General features: G+C 41.8%; 1 protein-coding gene across 30 annotated transcripts in view; it reads left to right on the top strand.

Annotated features, from left to right (window-relative positions):
- Positions 1-18,598, top strand: part of GREB1L (GREB1 like retinoic acid receptor coactivator) — a 134,218-nt gene extending 115,620 nt beyond the window's left edge. For 15 of the 30 annotated variants that reach the window (XM_086890712.1, XM_086890627.1, XM_086890538.1 and 12 more), the window contains 13 exons: positions 214-458; positions 1,468-2,030; positions 2,514-2,616; positions 5,515-5,670; positions 5,884-6,023; positions 7,720-7,881; positions 8,187-8,394; positions 9,089-9,254; positions 9,968-10,195; positions 11,527-11,668; positions 12,734-12,934; positions 14,284-14,422; positions 15,889-18,598. In XM_086890712.1, coding sequence (XP_086746838.1) covers positions 214-458; positions 1,468-2,030; positions 2,514-2,616; positions 5,515-5,670; positions 5,884-6,023; positions 7,720-7,881; positions 8,187-8,394; positions 9,089-9,254; positions 9,968-10,195; positions 11,527-11,668; positions 12,734-12,934; positions 14,284-14,422; positions 15,889-16,052 — 2,617 coding nt within the window. In that variant the 3' untranslated portion in view covers positions 16,053-18,598. The remainder of the gene's footprint in view (positions 1-213; positions 459-1,467; positions 2,031-2,513; positions 2,617-5,514; positions 5,671-5,883; positions 6,024-7,719; positions 7,882-8,186; positions 8,395-9,088; positions 9,255-9,967; positions 10,196-11,526; positions 11,669-12,733; positions 12,935-14,283; positions 14,423-15,888) is intronic. The other 15 variants (XM_086890734.1, XM_086890558.1, XM_086890690.1 and 12 more) reach the window with 2 other exon arrangements.
- Positions 18,599-18,936: the final 338 nt, after the last annotated feature.

Below are 18,936 nucleotides of genomic sequence, written 5' to 3'. Positions count from 1 at the left end.
AGTTTGTGAAAAGTCATATTACTCTACTGTGTGGGTCAGTAAGTGCCTGCAAATTACCAACGCAATTACGCAACTTACGTGCTGAATATTTTAAAATTATTTTATATGTAATAAAATGGTTCATGAATATTTAGGAAGCAATTAAAGATAGGGAGTGTTCTTCAAAGTCAGAGAAAACAAAACTTCTTTTTTCATTTGTGTTTGCTTTCCTAGGTCGTTGAAATACTGTGATCTTCGACTAATTGACTCCAGCTACTTAACCCGTACTGCGTTAGAGCAAGAAGTAGGCCTGGCGTGCTGCTATGTCTCCAAGGAGGCAATTCGAGGGCCTATTGTAGCTCTTGACCTCAGTGAGAAGGAGCAGGAGAAGACAAATGGTAGTGAGAATGACTCTGATGAGCTGCTGATAGACTTGGACCGGCCCCAGAGCAACAGCAGTGCTGTCACTGGAACCTCAGGTCAGTCACTCTGCTGCTGGTCTGAAAAACAAGTCTTTATTCCTGCGTCATTGGAATTCGGATGTAAACACTGAGACGTTTTCTCAGATGCGGGTTGCTTAGTTGGATCCAGCTGCAGGCTAGACAATGAAATGTTAGTTGCAGATTCTTCACACAGTGAGCAATTTTCCTGTCTACTGCTAAAAGGAGATGGTGCTTCAGTGGGAGAGATGGTAGGCCATAGCTAAGCATCCCTTGTGATTTTGATTTTTTAACTTACCTTTCGCATTTGTTGCTAGCTTTGTTCAGTGGATCCTGAAAAGATCTAAAAAATCAGAGCAAAAAGGGCTAGTATGAAATTCTAGGAATAGAAAAATGCTCTAGAAATCTGGGAGTACCTATGGGTGAGGATGGATATCTGCCTCCTTGCCAAGACCAACAGAATGGTTGGGTCTTAACCTACCTCTTCAGGCATCACCTCCCACCATGCCTTCCCTTCTTTGCATTCTGCATTCTGGTTCCTTCCCTTTATTTCCCTATGAGTCTGAGGTATTAAGACAGCTGAACTGGGTCTTTACTATGCACCAGGTCTTCCCATACACTAACTAAACCTAACAAGTAGGGAGGAGGGGACATAGCCCAGTTCATGTCCAAGTTGCAGTGAAATAAATGCTCTGTTATCCATAGAAAGGAAGATGCAATTGATCTGTGTATACAGTGGTTTGTTAAACTTGACTTTCAGAACGTTGTACCATCAGATTCCAAATCCTAGATGGGAAATGACAGCTAGCATACAGAGAATAGAATGGAACACTTGGAGTCTGAACCCTGTTGCAGCAGGGCATTCGCCCTTCCAGCCAAAGGGACAGACAGATGTAAATGATTTCTTTTTACATGTTGAAACCCTGACCTAAGCCACAGCAGCATTCATTGAACAGAAGTATGTTAGGACTGCTACATAGATCAAATGAATTCATGGTTTTCTTACATCAGTCAGTAACTTTTCCTTGCCTGCTTTTTGTTTTCCCAGGTTCCCTGGCTGACAATGGTGTGAGCTCCTCGAGTGCCGCAGACAAGTCTCAGAAGCAGGCACCATCCCTTAACTTCCAGGCTGTGGCACACAGCTCAGTGGATGAGGGAGCTTACTCCAGTTTCACAGCCAGAGAAACCCTGAAACAAGAGTGTGACTCGCTGGGTAACCAGATGGCGAGCAGCACCACTCCCAAACTCTCCTCACTGTCTTCAGTCTCCCAGACCTTCCAGTGGCCTGCCCAGTCAGCCAAGGACAGCAGGGCTCTCCGCGTGGCACTGCCACGCATCGTCATCCTGTCCAAAGCTGCGTACTGCCTCCTGAGCTCGCAGAAAAATGGGAATCTGCCTTCCTCCTCTTCCCTCCTGCCTCATGCTGACGTGTCTTGGCTGAGCTCTCTGAGGCCTCTGCTTCACAGGGACATGAGCAGTGAAGAGCAGTCTCAGTACTACAGGCAATGGACGACAGCCCGGCAGCACCACGCAGACTTCAGCAATCAGGCTGAGGCGTCTGGCACCAGGACTTTTCACCCCAGGCGGCTGCTTTTGACAGGACCACCACAAGTAAGGGCACAGTTCCTTCCTCCTGCTTTTTTAGCAGTCTTAGGGGGCCAGGTTTGCGGTGATGTGTTTTGAGGTCAAAAATCAAAGTCAAATTTTAAGGCTAAGTCCATGCTGAAAGTGGTAAGGAGAGGAAGGGTGGTGCTTTATGTCAGGAGAGGATGGGTGATTCTTTATGTCACGTTTTAGCCTAAATGAAACACACATGGGTGGGCATAACATTGCCTTGAGCACATCAGGAGAGAAGCAGTTACCACTGCTTGTCTCCTTGCACACAAAAGTGACACAGGCTGTGACCAGGTTGTGCTCAGAGACCAATTTAGTAAAAGTGTTTTCAGTATAGTGGGCAATATTACATCTTGCAGTGTTTTCAGGCAGAGCTGAACACAGAGCTTTGGGCTAAGCCCAGAGGCATTTATCTGAAATTCACCCTTCCACTGTAGTAGTTTGGGTTGGCATTTAGACTTTTTTCCATCTCTGGCTCAGGTTGGAAAGACTGGTTCATACTTGCAGTTCCTAAGGATTCTCTTCCGCATGCTGATCCGGTTGTTGGAAGTAGATGTGTATGATGAAGAAGAGATCAATGCCAGTAAGTACTTATCAGGTATTCTTAAGATGTATCATAAAGAGCCTATGTTGTGTATTATTCAGCAAGGAAGTTCTTAGGCTCACTGAAAGACTATGAATTACACCTACTACATGTCCTCTTCATTATTGTGTAGCTAGACTATAGGTGTCTGCATATATTTCAGTATAGATTGTTAAGAAAGTAAACTATAATGGGCTTATCTGAGAACTATTAAATGTATTTTGGGCTGATACATTTGTGTAGCTCTCAAATGAAAGTGAGAACAAAGCTGTAAACGGGCAACATCTGCTCATGTTATCTCTCCTTGCAGGTTTTTAAGTGCTGGCTGCTTTTAAGCAGATAGTACATTTAAGAACATTTTGTTCCTGGCTGAAACCTAACTATTATTTATGTTTATTTAGAATTTAAATACCCATTTTCAGTAAGATTGTCTCCTGTCTGCAGTTTGCAGGTTTTATGCTGAGAATAAAGGGGAGCAGGATCCTTTCTGGATTTGTGCTCATTTGTCAGATCTCACAGATCCATTAGCTGCCATGGCAGGACTTTGCCTGGAGAAGAGCAAAACCTTTTAAAAATTAGTCCTCTTCATGGTATTCTGGTACATAACTGTCATTACCATTAGACTGGCATCTTGAAAATGTAGTTGTTATTGAACCTTTGAAAAGGCTAATTTGTATTTCTGTTCATACAGTGCTATTAAATGCAAAAAAGAAAAAAAAAAAAAGAAAAGAAAAAATATTTTCCTTTGATTTATAGCTTTGGGGACAGTTATTCCCTCATTATTTGAACTGAAGTACTCAGAAACTTAGGATGAAATATCAAAATGTAAGAGATGTTCTGCATCATGCCGACTGCCCCGTTGAGATCACAGCAATGTGTTACACCCTTGCCAGGAATGCATGGAACTCCAGAAGAGCAGTTTGGGTTTGCTTGGGGTTTTTGGTTATGGCTTTTTTGCTCCCACTGCTTCTGTTGGAATGCTTCTCCAGAGCCCTCGTGTTTTCATTATTTTAAATACTGCTTTATTCTCCACCCCAAATATGTTTCTGTCCCATTTATACACGTTCTCCTTGGGACCAAAAACATGTAGTAATTTAAATGAAAATAATTTTTCTGTTCTTTGAGATTTGTTTCTTTGGAGTGGTCAGGCAGCTATCTTACCTCCTCTTCAGCATTCATCTGGGTAGTCTGGATCTTTTTACAGGATTCTCACAAATGACAGGCTCCTTATTCTCCTTATCAGTTTGGTACTCTGGCCTACACATCTATTTTCAATTTATCCTTCTGGTGCATGGGTGAGCAGAACTGAAGGTTTAACCAACCCAGCCTACAACAGCTCATGCATTCCCCTGCCCCCGCTGAAAGCCCCATGACTGATGAAACCTATGATTGCACCGGTCTTTTCCATTCCCCCTTTTCACTGGCATCAATGCTTAGCTTGTACTCCATGGTTTCTCAGCAACTTGGTCATTTCCAACCAAGGAGCTCCCAACCTGCTGCATAAATGCTTAAATGTACATATGACTCACATTTTTTCTGTCAAATATCACCAAGTTTTTGTTGTTTCAGTTTCCAAGGGCATTGAATTCTTTCCAGCTGATCTTTGATTCCTTCTCCATGTTGACAATCACTCTTAGGAGTGTGCTACCAGCAAACTTAAACAAAAGTTTAAGCTTAAACTTTTTTGTTTAAGCTGGTGACATTAGTGAGAATATTAAACAGTGTGCTGCTCTACTGACCTTTTAACTTCATTGCCAATCTCACCTGCCTTAATGCTTACAATGTTACATGCTGCCATCTTTTGTTTAGTCAGCTCTTCAAATTTACAGACCATACCTTGTCTCCATTTTCTTTAGCTGTATTAATAATTTGTCCAATAGTATCATACCAAGTACTTGTGTCCAGAAGGATAACATTCACTGCATTTCCTTTGTTCAGAGAAATAGGTATTTCATAGCCATATAATGAAAGTAACATAGGATTTCTTTAGTCAACCTATTTGCATTTTGTCACATTTTTCATTTAATTCAACATCTCTAATTACTTCCTTTAGCCTCTCCAAATTCTGAATATTACCCAGGTCAAAGTAATGGACTCAAAGCTCTGTAGATTACGTTTCTTCTTGCATCAGTGTAGGGTGAGCATGTGCTTGCCCATAGACCCAACATTCATTTCACCTGAATTCACTTTTCTAAAATCAGTAACCTCAGTTACACACCTACTTTTGTGTGTTCTTCCATGTCATTTTGATCTGAATTGACTCATGTTCAAGCTGCATTCCAAAGTTGTTTCCTTTGGCCAGTGTTTTCTACCATTCCCATTGCTTAAACTTGATTTTCTACTTCAGACTTATCTCTTGGATCAATGTAGAAAAGTTTCATTTGATCCTTGCTGGCCACATCCTATTCTATAAAGACAGTGTCTTCTGCTGCCTTTATCATGTACTGCCAGCTACTAGTTCATACATAGTTCATACAGCCTCTCTTTCCCTCTTTCTGCCTTTGGATACTTTTGCTTCTTATTTACCCTGTGCTCTTCATTCCATCACAGAGAGGCTCAAAACTACTACACCCGTGCCTTCTGCGCAAATAAGGCCATTCATCTGAGCATTTTATGCTTAAACCAGAGTGAAATATACCTCAGCAGGTATGATGAGGAACAGTGCAGAAAGATACCTGGGAGGCTTCTTCCCCTGCTTGCAGTTTTTAAGGAATTGCCATTTCTTTGAAATGGCTTTGTGTGAGTTGTAATTTCACTGGTAATATTTATGATGTTCAGAGATGTCACTCTATGTGTGTGTGCCTGTGTGAGTTCCAGTGCAATTGTAAAGCACTAACCATAGCACAAACATCATTTGGTGGGTATCTGATTCGGCTTACCTGAAGTGTGTTGTTGCAGATCATACAGAAAACGGCGAAATTACTCAGTCTAGCAATGACCACTGGCCAGACATTGAGATCTTCAGCAAAATATCTTTTGACCTGAGTGTACATGACCCTAAATACAGAAATATAAGTCCTGTATACACAGAACAACTCTCAAGAGTGAAACAAGGTAAGTGAAATGTCGAATTTTTTAGGAATACTTTCCTACGGAGACACTCAGTGTTTATTGGTTCATTTGAACACAAATTCACAAGAACCTTTAATCTCCAAAATTAAATGTAAAAAAAAAATAATTATGTATTCTTTACAGTTTTTACCAGAATCACGATCTCTGTTTTTTAAGGCTCCTAAAATTTCTATTACTTCTTTTCTTTGTGCACAGAAACAAGCAAAGAAACAAAATCAGAGGAACCTAAGAAAAGGGAGACGGTGTCCATGATGCTGACTAAATATGCAGCTTACAACACCTTCCATCACTGTGAGCAGTGCCATCAGTACATGGACATTAATCCTGCCGCACAGGTTGGTGTCAAGGTCTGAGGGTAAACAGCATCCTTGTTTTTTTATTGTGGTCTCTCCAGGCACACTGCTCTCATCTCAGGACTCATGCTTTCACCTTCCCTGAGATGGAATTGTTTAATTCTTCCATTCTCAGGGGAGATATTGAGCTACAGACCCAGCAGCATCAACTGTGTCTGCCACATTCTGAATGAGCAGTTTTCTTCTACAGCTGCCTCTGGCAAAGGGTGAATATTGTGATTAGTTTTCTCAAGCCAAAGCATTATTCAGCCTGCCCAGAGGGTTTGCAGTGTCTCATGGGAGAAGGCTGAAAAAATTAAGGGAAATGCTTGTCTAACCTAAATGCCAGCCATCCACACCTGTGATGGGAGATGGCAAGGCCTATTTCTTCCTCACTTTGTATACAACTGTGCATCTTTCTCAGCAGTTGCTTATGAGTTACTGGACAGAAATGAACATTTTAATCTGTCAAGTTAAAAAAAACTTTAGTTTCTAAAGCAAACAATTATGCTTACAGGAGACTGGCAAGTAAGATTATTCCTGGTTAATAGATCACACATTATTTCTTAACCACCACCAGCAGTTTACCTTGAAGTTTCTTATCTCAATTCATTCCTTCCTTGCTTGCTAATGTTTTCCAGCAATTTGCTATTAAGATATGGCAGCCTAGACACCCCAACCTGGCAGTGCACAATGCCACTTCCCTCAGAGCAGCAGCAGCAGGTCTGATCTAAACCTCATTCTTCATTAATTCCGTTGACAGAAGGAAATCCTCTTCAAGGATATCTGTTGTTCCCTCCACTCATCTTTGTGCATGTGGTTAAATGTAACTAGTACTAATAAATGTAAACATCTACTTGTATGTGCCAGTGTGAGCTGTGTATATAGAATTAAGATAATTAAGCTCAGGGAAATTACACTTTCAAAGGGGAGTCATTGGGTAGCAAACATTATGAAGGGAGGGAGATTCTTAAATGCTTTAACAGAACCTAAATAAAGTCCCTTGCACTTTCCATCTTAGGCTAATTATTTCCATTTTTAGCAAAGATTATTGAAAGCTCATTGGTAAGTGTAAGTGATTTGACTTTGAAGTAAGACAGATGCTTTTGTAGGATGAAATCTATCATCTGCATAGGCATTTGTATACACTTATATGGTTTAGTGAAGTGCTGTGCAAACTTAAACTAACCCAGATTCTTCATAGCCTTGTTAATAGTGTGGTCTTCTTTGGTTGCACAACTACTTAGGAGAGTATTGCCACAGGAAAAATACTGTTCAGTAGTGCTGCTGCTGAGGTGTCTGAATGACAGTGCATGCTGCTGTGGAGGCACCCCTACATGCTGCACTGCTCTTTGAATCTTGTGGGGGAATTGTTTTGGATAGTTCTTTCCCTAGTGTGTGTGTGTATCTATATATTTGACTTCTCTTTTTAAATATTGATAAATAATTCCTAGCTGAAATGGACTTCAGAAGAGTCCAGTTTGGCCAAAGACCATTACTGGTACAGAGAGCTGATTCCTTTAATAGCAAGGCCTAAATAATGGACCTTATTGTGAGGAAAATGAATACTGAAAGAGAGTGGTTTGGATGTCCTTCTCTGATGGCTTCCAGTACAGTGACTGTAAGAACTCCTTCTCCTTACATACTCCTTACATGTTACCAGCTTGGAAATCTCTTTTTGCCGCTTGTTTGTATTCAGGTGTCTGACTCCACTCTGCATGCATTCACGTTTTCATCCTCTATGCTGGGAGAAGAGGTTCAGCTGCATTTTATAATCCCCAAATCCAAAGAGAACCACTTTGTCTTCAGCAAACAGGGAAAGCATCTTGAAAGCATGCGACTCCCACTCGTTTCTGACAAGGTGCGTGTGCTGCTCTTACCCATCTGCTGCATGCAGTCAGCTTGACATACATATGCAAATTAAATGGGGGGAGGTTTTTTCCTGTTGTCTTTTTGTTTTAAAGTCCTCTGTGTAAATCTTGCCTGACTATCCTTAGAATGGGTTTTTTGAGGGCAAAAATCTTTTTTCTGTTCCTAGTGTCCAGCTCCTATGTACTGCAGTAATTTGTGATCTTAAAATCTGGTATAAAAAATAAACAAATAGAAGCCCCTGTCAGGAATGACCTGCTTTTTAATCTAATGTTGCCAAAATATCTTGTGTTCCAGCAGAATTTGAATGCAGTCAAGAGTCCTATCTTCACCCCATCGAGTGGACGTCATGAACATGGACTCTTGAACCTCTACCACGCCATGGAAGGCATCAGCCACCTGCACCTCCTGGTAGTCAAGGAGTATGAAATGCCACTTTATCGAAAATACTGGCCCAACCACATCATGCTTGTCCTGCCAGGCATGTTCAACAACGCTGGAGTTGGTAAGAGACACCATCAATGCTGTGAAGGTATCAAAATCTACATTGGACAATGTGGACCATGCTGTGGCAGGAAACACTGCAGCTGCTGCTCACATACCTGCTGTGATAATAGCAGCAATGTCTGTGCAAAAATGTGGAAGAACTGCTGTCAGGGGCATGGAATATATGTTTGCAATATATGTTTGCATGGATCACTGCCTTCTCAGCTTAAAATCTGATGTTTTATGGGCCATATAGACTCATTTTACTCAACCCTGCTGTGTAAATGTTCATTCTAGATGTTTTACACATATTCAAATTGCAACATTTTAGTTAGCAGAAGGTAAATATTAACTGCAGCTGAACCCTGGGGACTTGAACTTTGGAATTTGTTTTCATGGATGCTGAGTTTATTCTGCAAGAAGTTTTAGGTAGCTTCAGTTTTTCGATCCTCTTTGTGGTTCAAGTTACGTTATTAATGCCCACAAAATTGTGTTCTGCAGAGTATCTTAAAGCCTCCAGTCTTCTTGGAATCTGCCTTTTAGATTTAATCACACTGAAAAAGGGACATACAGATTTCTTTATAAACTAAGGTGTTATGAGCGCTAAGTTCAAAAAGGGTTTGTGACTGCAGATGTTTGTGTTACCTTTCTCTGGAAAGAGTGACAAAGTCTACTGAAGATGTCTATATGTCTTCTTTATGGTATTTCCTCAGGTGCTGCCAGGTTTCTTATTAAGGAACTTTCCTACCACAACCTAGAACTGGAACGAAACCGCTTGGAGGAGCTGGGAGTGAAGCGCCAGTGCGTGTGGCCCTTCATTGTGGTCATGGACGACTCCTGTGTCCTGTGGAACATGCACAGCCTCCACGAGCAGTCCAGGTTGGTACCTACCCACGCTGGGTCCTTGCACTGATCCAGCACTGACAGCAGCACATCTGTGACCAAGGCTCATCTCCAGCATCTGGCAGGGTACTCAGAGCAGCAGGATGTTTGGCCATATGTTTGTCTTGTTGACCACCAACATTCCACCACCTGCTCTTGAACACTTCCACATGACAGTGCCCTTAGATTTTTGTCAGTACCACCAACAGACCTCTGCTTGTGTTTGTTCTTTGCCTAGAGCCACTCTTGTTCCTGTTTGAGAACTCTTGTTGACTGTTTGAGTGAGTTTTCAATATGTTACTTTGTTTTGATTCCATTTCTGTTTCTCAGAGCAAACAGTTTATTTGGGGAACTTAGAAGGCATTGAGCTCTTGACCTTCTCAGTTCTTACACTGTGCAGTAGAGAGAAAATAGCATTCCAGAAATTATGTGTAAGGTGACTTCTTTTCCCTTCCCAAATTGCTGTGTAAGAACTTATTCTACTAAAAGGCTCATTTTCTGAATGGCTGCATTGATGGAGTAAAATTAGTTGCCTGTTGCTGAAAAAGTCTTAATTTGTGTATCTATTTTTATAGCATCTAGAGTAAATGTTCCCAGTTGTCAATGGAATTTTTTGTCCTTTTTATTCACACATATGTATGTATAGGCAGTGTATGTAACATAAAAATAATAAAATATGTTTGTATGTTGTGTATGGTCATGTTTTGCAGCCAGTCCCTGGAGCCTGGGGGTTTCAGCAAGAATGTGTCTTTGAAAAGTGTCCTCCAACACATTGAAGCCACCCCCAAAATTGTTCATTATGCAATACTGGGTGTTCAGAAATGGAACAGCAAGCTGAACACCAGGAAATCAAAGGCCCCGTTCTCCAGGTGCCACGTGCGTGATTTTATACTGCTCAACATAGACCTGACCCAGAATGTGCAATATGATCTAAACAGGTAGGCATTACATACACATCTGTGTTAAAAATACTGTATTGACTTGATAAGAACCTTGTCACAATGTTCCTGATTGCTCCTGAGACAAACAGAAAGATCCTGCCTTAGGTAATGAGTACACAATCACAAAAATAAAACACAGTGTGATATACATTTCATCTGAATGAGTAAGGCATCAAAATAAACCTGCCATAAGCCAAGAAAATCCGGGGAAGACAGATCAAGGGCAAGGAAGAGCATCAGAGGACTGAAAAAATGACGAAGAAAGAAACTTCAGGAGAAAAAATAATTGGGACACCAGAAGTACAAGAAGCCTAAATGGCGTCAGTTACAGGAAGAATGGGGAGCTTCCAAAGTGCCTAAGAGGAGGGATTCCTTGCATTTCATTCAGAGATAGCTGTCCTCTCTGTTGCCACTTGAGTTTGCAAGAAAAACAGATGAAAAAATTACTTTCTGCTATTTCCTTCCTTTCCACTCCCCCTCCTCACCTAACTTCAATGTAAAGCATTTGCAATAAAGCACCCATATCATGGGCCTTTATTGCTAGCTCTCATCACAGATTGAAGAAATACCCAATTCTTCCTCTGTCTCTGCCAGCCATAAACAGCCCTGGGGCTTCTTACCTTGGGCTTCTGCTGCTGTTTTCAGGGATCCTGTGTGTTTCAGTGAGGAACTGTAGCCTGTCAGTGCAAGCTGGTGTGACTTTTGGAGCTCATGATTTCACATTCTGTGCCAGGTTGGATCATGAGGTGGGAGTCAGCCCATAGAAGTGAATGACGACATCATGAATGGTGGAGGACTAAGGTTGCTTCCCAGCAGCTTTTTCTCCCATAGCCAAATAATTGTTAAAGCCATATTTTCCCCCTGATTCCAGTTTATGGAGAAATATGTCATATGGAACTGGCTTGTTCAGAAGTGGAAGTTGGTCACTGCAGAGCTTCTGTCAAGTCTAAAATATGTAATACAAAAACCCCAAACATAAAAAGAATTAAAAAAAAAAGTAAAAAAAAAGTAAAGGGTGGGGAGGAAATAATTGATGCCGGTGTGTGATGAGCATGAGAGTGCAAGCCAGATTTGGTGTGGGGAAGAAGCACACAGGCACACTGATAAGTGAAGGCTAGTTTGGGTTTAGATCAGCAGCTTTCCTCAACCAGGAGCACATTGAAGGAATGAGTCTTCAGAGCTCTGCAGAAAATTTGTAGTGGCATCATATCAGATGATCTCCAAAAATCTCTGCTGAGCCCACACTGGTGCATTTCAGCAGGGGGTATGTGAATGCTCGTGCACAGCAGCCACACAGCTGCTTCAGTGACCTTGTGTTTAATGTCCAGGTATTTCTGTGAAGATGTGGATTTTAATCTGCGGACCAACAGCAGCGGCCTCCTCATCTGCCGCTTCAATAACTTCAGTGTCATGAAGAAACATATCCAGGTTGGAGGACAAAAGGACTTTGTTGTTAAGCCAAAAATCATGGTAAGTATGGAAGTATGCTCTGTTGTACTTAAGGGGTAAAATCAGTACCTGTTTTCCCTAGAAATAATGAATTCTCTAGTTCTTTAGTTTTTTCCCATTCTTATTTGATGTCTGACATTCATGGCTTAATCCATGGTAGGGCTACCACATCAAAAATAGAGAACGAGAAATATTTGCTATTTATAAATTACTAAAAAACCCTAATCTATTAGAAGATGGACTGAAACTGGGAAGAGTTTGGTCTAGCTTTTCAGTGGTATCTCTGATGGAGGAAGAATTTGCAGACTGATTCAAAACAGGCAAGTTGTACCAGATTCAATTTTTAAAATGTTAGCACAACCATAAGTTTCTGGTGTTTGCTGATTTGTGATGACTTTCAGTCCTTGCACTTCTTAACAAGAAGAGGGCTAAGGAAAGGTTCTGAAAACTGCAACCTTCTGAAATTCCCCCCGGAAATCCAAGTATTTATAAAAATATACCAAATATTTTATAATGAGTATGTTACACCTATGCCAGCTTTAAATGGAGGTGTATTTCAAAGGATGGTTTTGAACACATCCCACACCATCTCCCCTTTAAAAACCACCTCCCATACTTCAGAATTTAACTGACTAAATTCTGGGTTTGAGTATTTTTGAAGATCATTTTCTGTTTTTTCTTTTCTTGTGGTTGCAGTGAAATCTGTAGTGATGGACTGGCCTATGAGAAAACTCCATAGAAAACTCTTTTTATGGATGACTCCACACAAGGAGTATGTAATTTCATATAATGCCCAGGAGTAAGGCAGGATGAAGGGCACTGTGACAGTTTGAACTCCCTATTTTATGTCCCTTCTTTAGGCAAGCAGATACTCACAGAAGTACGTAGCAAGCACAGAACAAGCAATTAATTTATTTCTGTGCTTTGGTGCTATGTGAAAATTGAGTGGGGAGTTTTGATCCTTTTGTTCCTCTTCTCTCTCTTCCTGCTCTGTCATGGCAATCCCTCCCCCAGTTAGAGGAACTCCTGCAGAGCAAATACATGGAGTAGGTGGGTTAAAAGGGGTTCCCCTTGATTTCACTGCAGGTCTCAGACAGTGTGGCACCAATAATGCCTCTTCAGTACGTCTGCGCCCCTGACAGCGAGCACACATTGTTGGCAGCCCCATCTCAGTTCCTCCTGGAGAAATTCCTTCAACACGCAACCTACAAACTCTTCCCCAAGGCCATTCATAACTTCAAGAACCCGGTATTGGCCATCGACTGCTACCTGAACATCGGGCTTGAGGTACAAAAGATTTGCAGGGATGAGGGGGTCAAGGAAATGCAAACCTTTACTTCGATATCTTTGTTGTGTTGAAAGGCATAGGGGAGGGATCATTCTCTTGTACTCGGCTCTGGGGAAGCCACACCTCAAATCCTCTATTCAGGTTTGGGCCCCTAAATTCAGGAAGGACATTGAGGGGCTGGAGCGCATCCAGAGAAGGGCAATTGAGATGGTGAAGGGTCTGCAGTACAAGTCAGATGAGAAGCAGCTGAGGGGGCTGGGGGTGTTTAGCCTGGAGAAAAGGAGGCTCAGGAGAGACCTTATCACTCTTTACAACCACCTGAAAGGTAGCTGTAGCCAGGTGGGAGTTGGCCTCTTCTGCCAGGTAGCAGATGATGGGACAAGAAGAAACAACCTCAAGCTGTGCCAGAGGAGGTTTAGATTGGATATGAGGAAAATTTCCCCATGGAAAGGTTTGTGGGTTCACCATTCCAGGAGGTATTTAAAAGATGTGTAGATGTGGCACTCGGCAACATGGTTTAGTGGTGAACTTGGCAGTGCTGGATTAACAGCTGGAGTCAGTGATCTTGGATCTCGTGGGTCCATGATAACAGTGGGATCTCAAAGAGCGTAATCTAAACAATTACATGATTTGTAAAGGAATTGGGTGTGTCTGTCTGAAATAATATTTCATACAAAACAAAAATCCAACAGTGATGCCAGTCTTGACAAAACCTGGTGTTCATCCTTTGATGCTTCTCTTTTCATGAACCTGGGTTTCAAGGAAATTAGATTTTTGCAAATATGTTCTAGATGTCTGCATGTGGGAAGATTAAAATTTTTGAACCCAATGGTCAGTTTGGGTCTGGAGCAGGGTCAATGTCTAGCAAGGGAGTTGCTCAGATAAATTTCATGGAGGCCAGTGGTAAGATAAAGGAGACGCTCTTTGATATACAACAGCCATCACAGCACTGAGACACAAGACTGCTTGAAGCCACAAGCATCAGTTTTTCCCCTACTTTTGGAATCACTTACTTTGTTTGACAAATGTATCCTTATTAGAGTAACCTATATAATCTATACAGTCATTTCAAGCAGGTTGTTCACAGAGGTAAAAAAAAAGTCAACCTGAATTACAGAGAGCCCTGACATAATATGTTGCAGACTCAGTGACTAAATCTGAGTCTGGAGGTTTGTTCCATGTGTTACTTCTTTGGGAAAATTTGCTCAGTACTGCAGTCTTGTTGGATTGGATTTTTGTCAGAGCACCAGCTGACTTGCCTGTTATCACTAAGTTATATTCCATTCCATGTAAGTCATCCTTAGACATTTCTGAAAGAGAAAGCATTTCTTTCCCCCTTGTGTTTCAGGTGGCCATATGCTACATTAGCTCTCGCCCACACTCAGTCAATGTCAACTGTGAAGGGGTGTTCTTCAGTGGACTTCTGCTCTATCTCTGTGACTCCTTTGTTGGTGCAGACCTCCTCAAGCGGTTCAGGTTTCTCAAAGGTAATCTCACTTCTCTGCTAGGCATCCTGTGTGCCTCTCACCAGCTAATAATAGTGTGGAGGAAAAGGGAAAGGCAAAGGAATAAACAGCTTGATTAAACAGCTCCATTATTTTCACAGTTTGTTTTGGCACTGTTTTCAAAAGAAATAGATGGAGTGGTTTTTGAGGGTGTATCAAACTTCTGTTCCTGTTGGCAGATAATTGAACCTTAGGTAAGCATTGACAAATGATATTCATTAAGTTACTTTAAAGTGACATCAGCAAGGATTCTGAAAATCAGGCAGTGAATTGTGCAGTCAGCAACTTGAGAGTTGTGAGCATAGATGTTATTGATGAGGACAGGAAATTCTGCTCTGGCAATCAATCAAAAACATCAATAAATCTTCAATTCTGTAAATAAAGACAGCTCTTAGCTGGAGGAGAATTTGGTCTGCCCCACCAGAACTTGATATACACTCATAAAAATGTTCCTTTTTGTCTTAATGCTGACAATTAGCAAATTGCCAGAGGAATTAAATAATGCTGAAGTGTGTTGCAGAGCTCCGGTGCAGTTGTGGTGGCATACCTGAGCTGTTTCCCTCTCATGCTGACTGAGGATGGTGCATGTGCAAGGAGACCACAAGGATGATGACCCTTAGCTAGTTCCAAGAACCACATTTTGAAGTTTGCTCCTGTGCCCTCTTATACCTTACAGGGCAGGGATAGAGGAGGAAGGCACAAAGACACACTGGGGATGGTGCTGCCCACCACCAGGTCCCAGAATTGATGCAGTCAGAGAGGGCACTTTGTTGTTTCTTGGGCAAGAGGTGGCTTCTTCCCAAAAACAGGCAGTGGATGCCTAGTAGGAAGGGCCTTCCCTTGCTTCAGTCAAGCAGAGGGGGGATCTGAACCAAAACTTCCCATGTGCCAGGTGCGTGGGCTGGAGCACAGAACAAAGTCCTGAAGGTGTCCGGTTCTTCTGCTTTACCAAGAGTAGCTCTCATACTTAAGGAAGTCAGCGGATTTTCTTAAGTCATTTATGGGACTTGTTTAGCTTAGCAGAATTTCATCAGTGACCTTCTACAAACCCAAATGTCCCACAAAATAAACAAACAAAAAAAGTAGGCTTTATTATTAGGGCTTAATTATCAGTAGTAATTTAAAGATCCAGTTAATGTTCTCCCTGCTGGAGTTGATGATATTAACACTGCCTGACTGTTAGGCAGTGATATCCTGTGATCCAGAGCACACCCCACACCATGCTTGCTTCTCCATGTCTGTGCCTTCCTGCAAATGGACACATTCATATCTGTCCTGGGGCTCCAAAGACTGCTCTGAGCCCGCAATGGATGGTTGGTGATAGACCCTTCTAATGCTACTTTTTTCCTCCCTAGCAGCAGAGGAATCTTTAAAATATCTTAGGAAAATCAGTGAAGGAAATGAGTTGTTATTGTACCTTGAGAATCTAATGCGCTTTTGAATTGAAGGTGCCACCCTGTGTGTCATATGTCAAGACAGAAGCTCACTACGGCAGACAATAGTCCGGTTGGAGTTGGAGGATGAGTGGCAGTTCCGACTTCGGGATGAGTTTCAAACTGCAAACAGCAGTGATGATGAACCACTCTATTTCCTTACGGGACGCCACATATAAGCTTCTCTGAGACACCGCTAACAAAGAAAAAGAAGAACTTTTTTTTTTTTTATAAAAAGTACAATCACTGTGGAGAAAAGTGCAACCAATATTTATCTAGACTGCTCTAAAGGATTCCCTGCATTCTGGAGTAGCTTTATTCTTTGGGATAAGATTACCACATCGGTTATGATTTAAAAGATCCTGGATTCCAGTTATTTTCGCATCATTCACAACCACCGACACTGATCACACAGCCAACCAAGCTGTAGGATCTGGGAAGAGGATGTTTTGTCAAAGAAGAATCCTTTTTGTATTCAGCTGAGTTAGGGGAAGAAGCTGTTCTCCTCTTGCAGCTGTAAGCTTGAATGTGTTACATGAAACGCACCCTAGCATGTGGAATTTATCGAAGATAGGTGGAGGAGAGCCCACCGCGTCTCTTCTGCTCTGTGCTGTGGTACAGGAATACTCAGGGGTTTGAAACTACAATATAAAGTAGATATTTGTGTTACAAGGAATAGTCTTGTTCTCTGTGCAGTGTTAGTTTTAAATTTGTAATTGTGTACGTATTGAAACTGTCTTTGGCAAAATTTCCACAGGTGTTCAAAGTTTACTACTTAAACCTGAACAAACGGGCAAGCGCATGGCAGGCACTGTGCACCCTTAGCAATGGTATTTTGCCCCAGTAGGCACCTCCTCCTCAGCTCCATGGCCCAAAGCAAAAGGATTCTTGGAGCTGCTCTCTTTTCAGTTAGAGACCAGAGTAACTTCCCAGCAAATCACTCTCCTCAGAGCTTTGGAAACTTGCGGTCCCGTCCTCCTTTGCGTTTGGAAATGCATCCTCCTGTCCGTCTGGTGCCTTTGTGGTGGACTGTCTGCAGCTCTCTCCATTTCCTTTACACTCAGCTCCAGTTTGCTGCAGAACTGAGATCAGGTCTGAGTTATTCCTGTAGATGAAGCAACACACCAAGAAATGTGCAGGAGAGTAACAGTGCCTGAGCTGGACCCAAGAGAAACAGAAAGTATTCTACAGTAGCTCCAGGGGGGAGCAGGGAAGAAATCCCAGGGAGCTGGGACTGCTCAGGAGGGAATCTCCAGAAGCGAAGATACGTGAATCCGTGTACTTCTGTAAATACTGGCTCTGCAGCAATGGCACACTGTCCTATTTCCAGCTGCAATACTGATCCCTGTGAAGGTGTTCTGGAATTAACTCGGTGCCGTAGCATCTGGCTGTCAGGGGTGAATATAGCAGTGGCTCTGTTCCCCTCACACTTAGCAGGAGTTGTGAGGTTTACACACACCCCCCCAACAATCATCTTTCTGCAAATTGTGACCCCCTTTATCAATAAGAAAAATGCAGTGTTCTTAAAGGCTATTCAGGAATATGAATTTACTCCCCAGAAAGCAATGGAATTAATGCATCTTTACACCTTAATTGCAGTCATTGCAGAAGGACCTGCCAAAGCTGCATTTTTTTAAGGCATAGTGTTAATTAAGCAACTTTTTTTATCTTGTGAAGAGATGTTTACAGATGAATAAACATAATATATTTGACAGAGGCCAAAGGAAAATGGTTTGCATATGTCTTTGTTGATGTAGCATTATTTCTGATGCTGTAAATTAAGCAAATTTCACATGAACAACCCCTTTCATTAAATTTATTTTTTATTTTCCTTCAGATACAACTTGCCTTACCTATTTTAACACTGGGAAGAAATTGGGATATAAAAGATGATTCTTGAAGTGTTTGCTACATGCCTGAATGTATTCCAGTAGCTCTGGTTTTGCCAGAGGGCTTAAGGCCAGCCCCCAGTCTTAGCATGGTGTAGAGAAGTGTCAGGTACTACATGTTCAAAAATGGTTTCATTTTTGTTCGTGTATTTGATGTTTGCACTAAGTTCTTAAAATTCCGGGTGCTGAGACTACTAGGAGGAGTTAGCCCACTGGTAGAGCAGAGCAAAATCATCCTGAAGGCTGAGAGTGCATTTAGAAAATCAGTGTATTTGCCTACCTTTACCAGCTAATAGTAAACCCATTTCCTTAGTGCTCCCCCTATGGAAGCAAAAAGTTTTGGTAACGCTTTGGCCCGAGTGCACTACACCAGCCCCAACAGAGCAGGCCTGTCCCATGGAATGCTTTAAAGTGGCTGCCTGTGAATTCCTGTTAAGGAGACTCGTGGTTGACAGGCACATGATTGCTATTCTGTTTTGGTTTTAAGCCTTGCCATTAAGGCCATTCTTATGAATGTATGAAAATTGGCCAGCGTTATATTTTACCTGTAGATGTTCTTGTCTATTCACAGGTTAAAACTGAATGTAAACTAAGATTTAAAGAATCATATGCAGATGCTTTTTGCTTAACTTATGTAATTGCTTTTTGTGACTTTTGGAAGAGGGTTAAAAACGTTGCTTTCCTAGTGTAAAGTTTTCTTAACCAAAAACTTGGTGAATTTAGCTTCACTAGTCAGTCTACCTCATGTTATTGTTTATGAACTGAAACTGTCTGAAGTTGTGGCTATGGTATGTTTATAATGTGCTTTCATTAAATTTGAATATATTAAGTTACCATTTCAGACTACCTCTCTCTTAATGAGCCCTGTTCTTGCTTTCTGAGCCCGCCACAGAGGATTGCTTCTAGAGTTCCTGTGCACCTGCACCACTTTTCTCACAAAGCTCTTTATAGGCTGCTCACAATCCCCAGGAAAATTACATGGGGCAGGTTGGAAACAAACAGCCTCTGCAGCCCAGAATTCACCACCATTCTGCTACTCCAGCTTTAAGTACTCTTGAGTATTGAGATACCCCATCTGGGATGGGGTACAACGTCTTAGATTCAGCTCTCGACCAAAGCTAAAGACAGCACACAATAAACAAGCATATCCTGACTGCACCCAGGTTCCAAAATT

The sequence above is a fragment of the Cyanistes caeruleus genome, chromosome 1 (assembly GCF_971803275.1).
Source record: "Cyanistes caeruleus chromosome 1, bCyaCae1.hap1.1, whole genome shotgun sequence".
Taxonomy (NCBI): domain Eukaryota; kingdom Metazoa; phylum Chordata; class Aves; order Passeriformes; family Paridae; genus Cyanistes; species Cyanistes caeruleus.
Note: the sequence above shows the minus strand (reverse complement) of the source record. Positions and strands in the feature narration are given on the sequence as shown.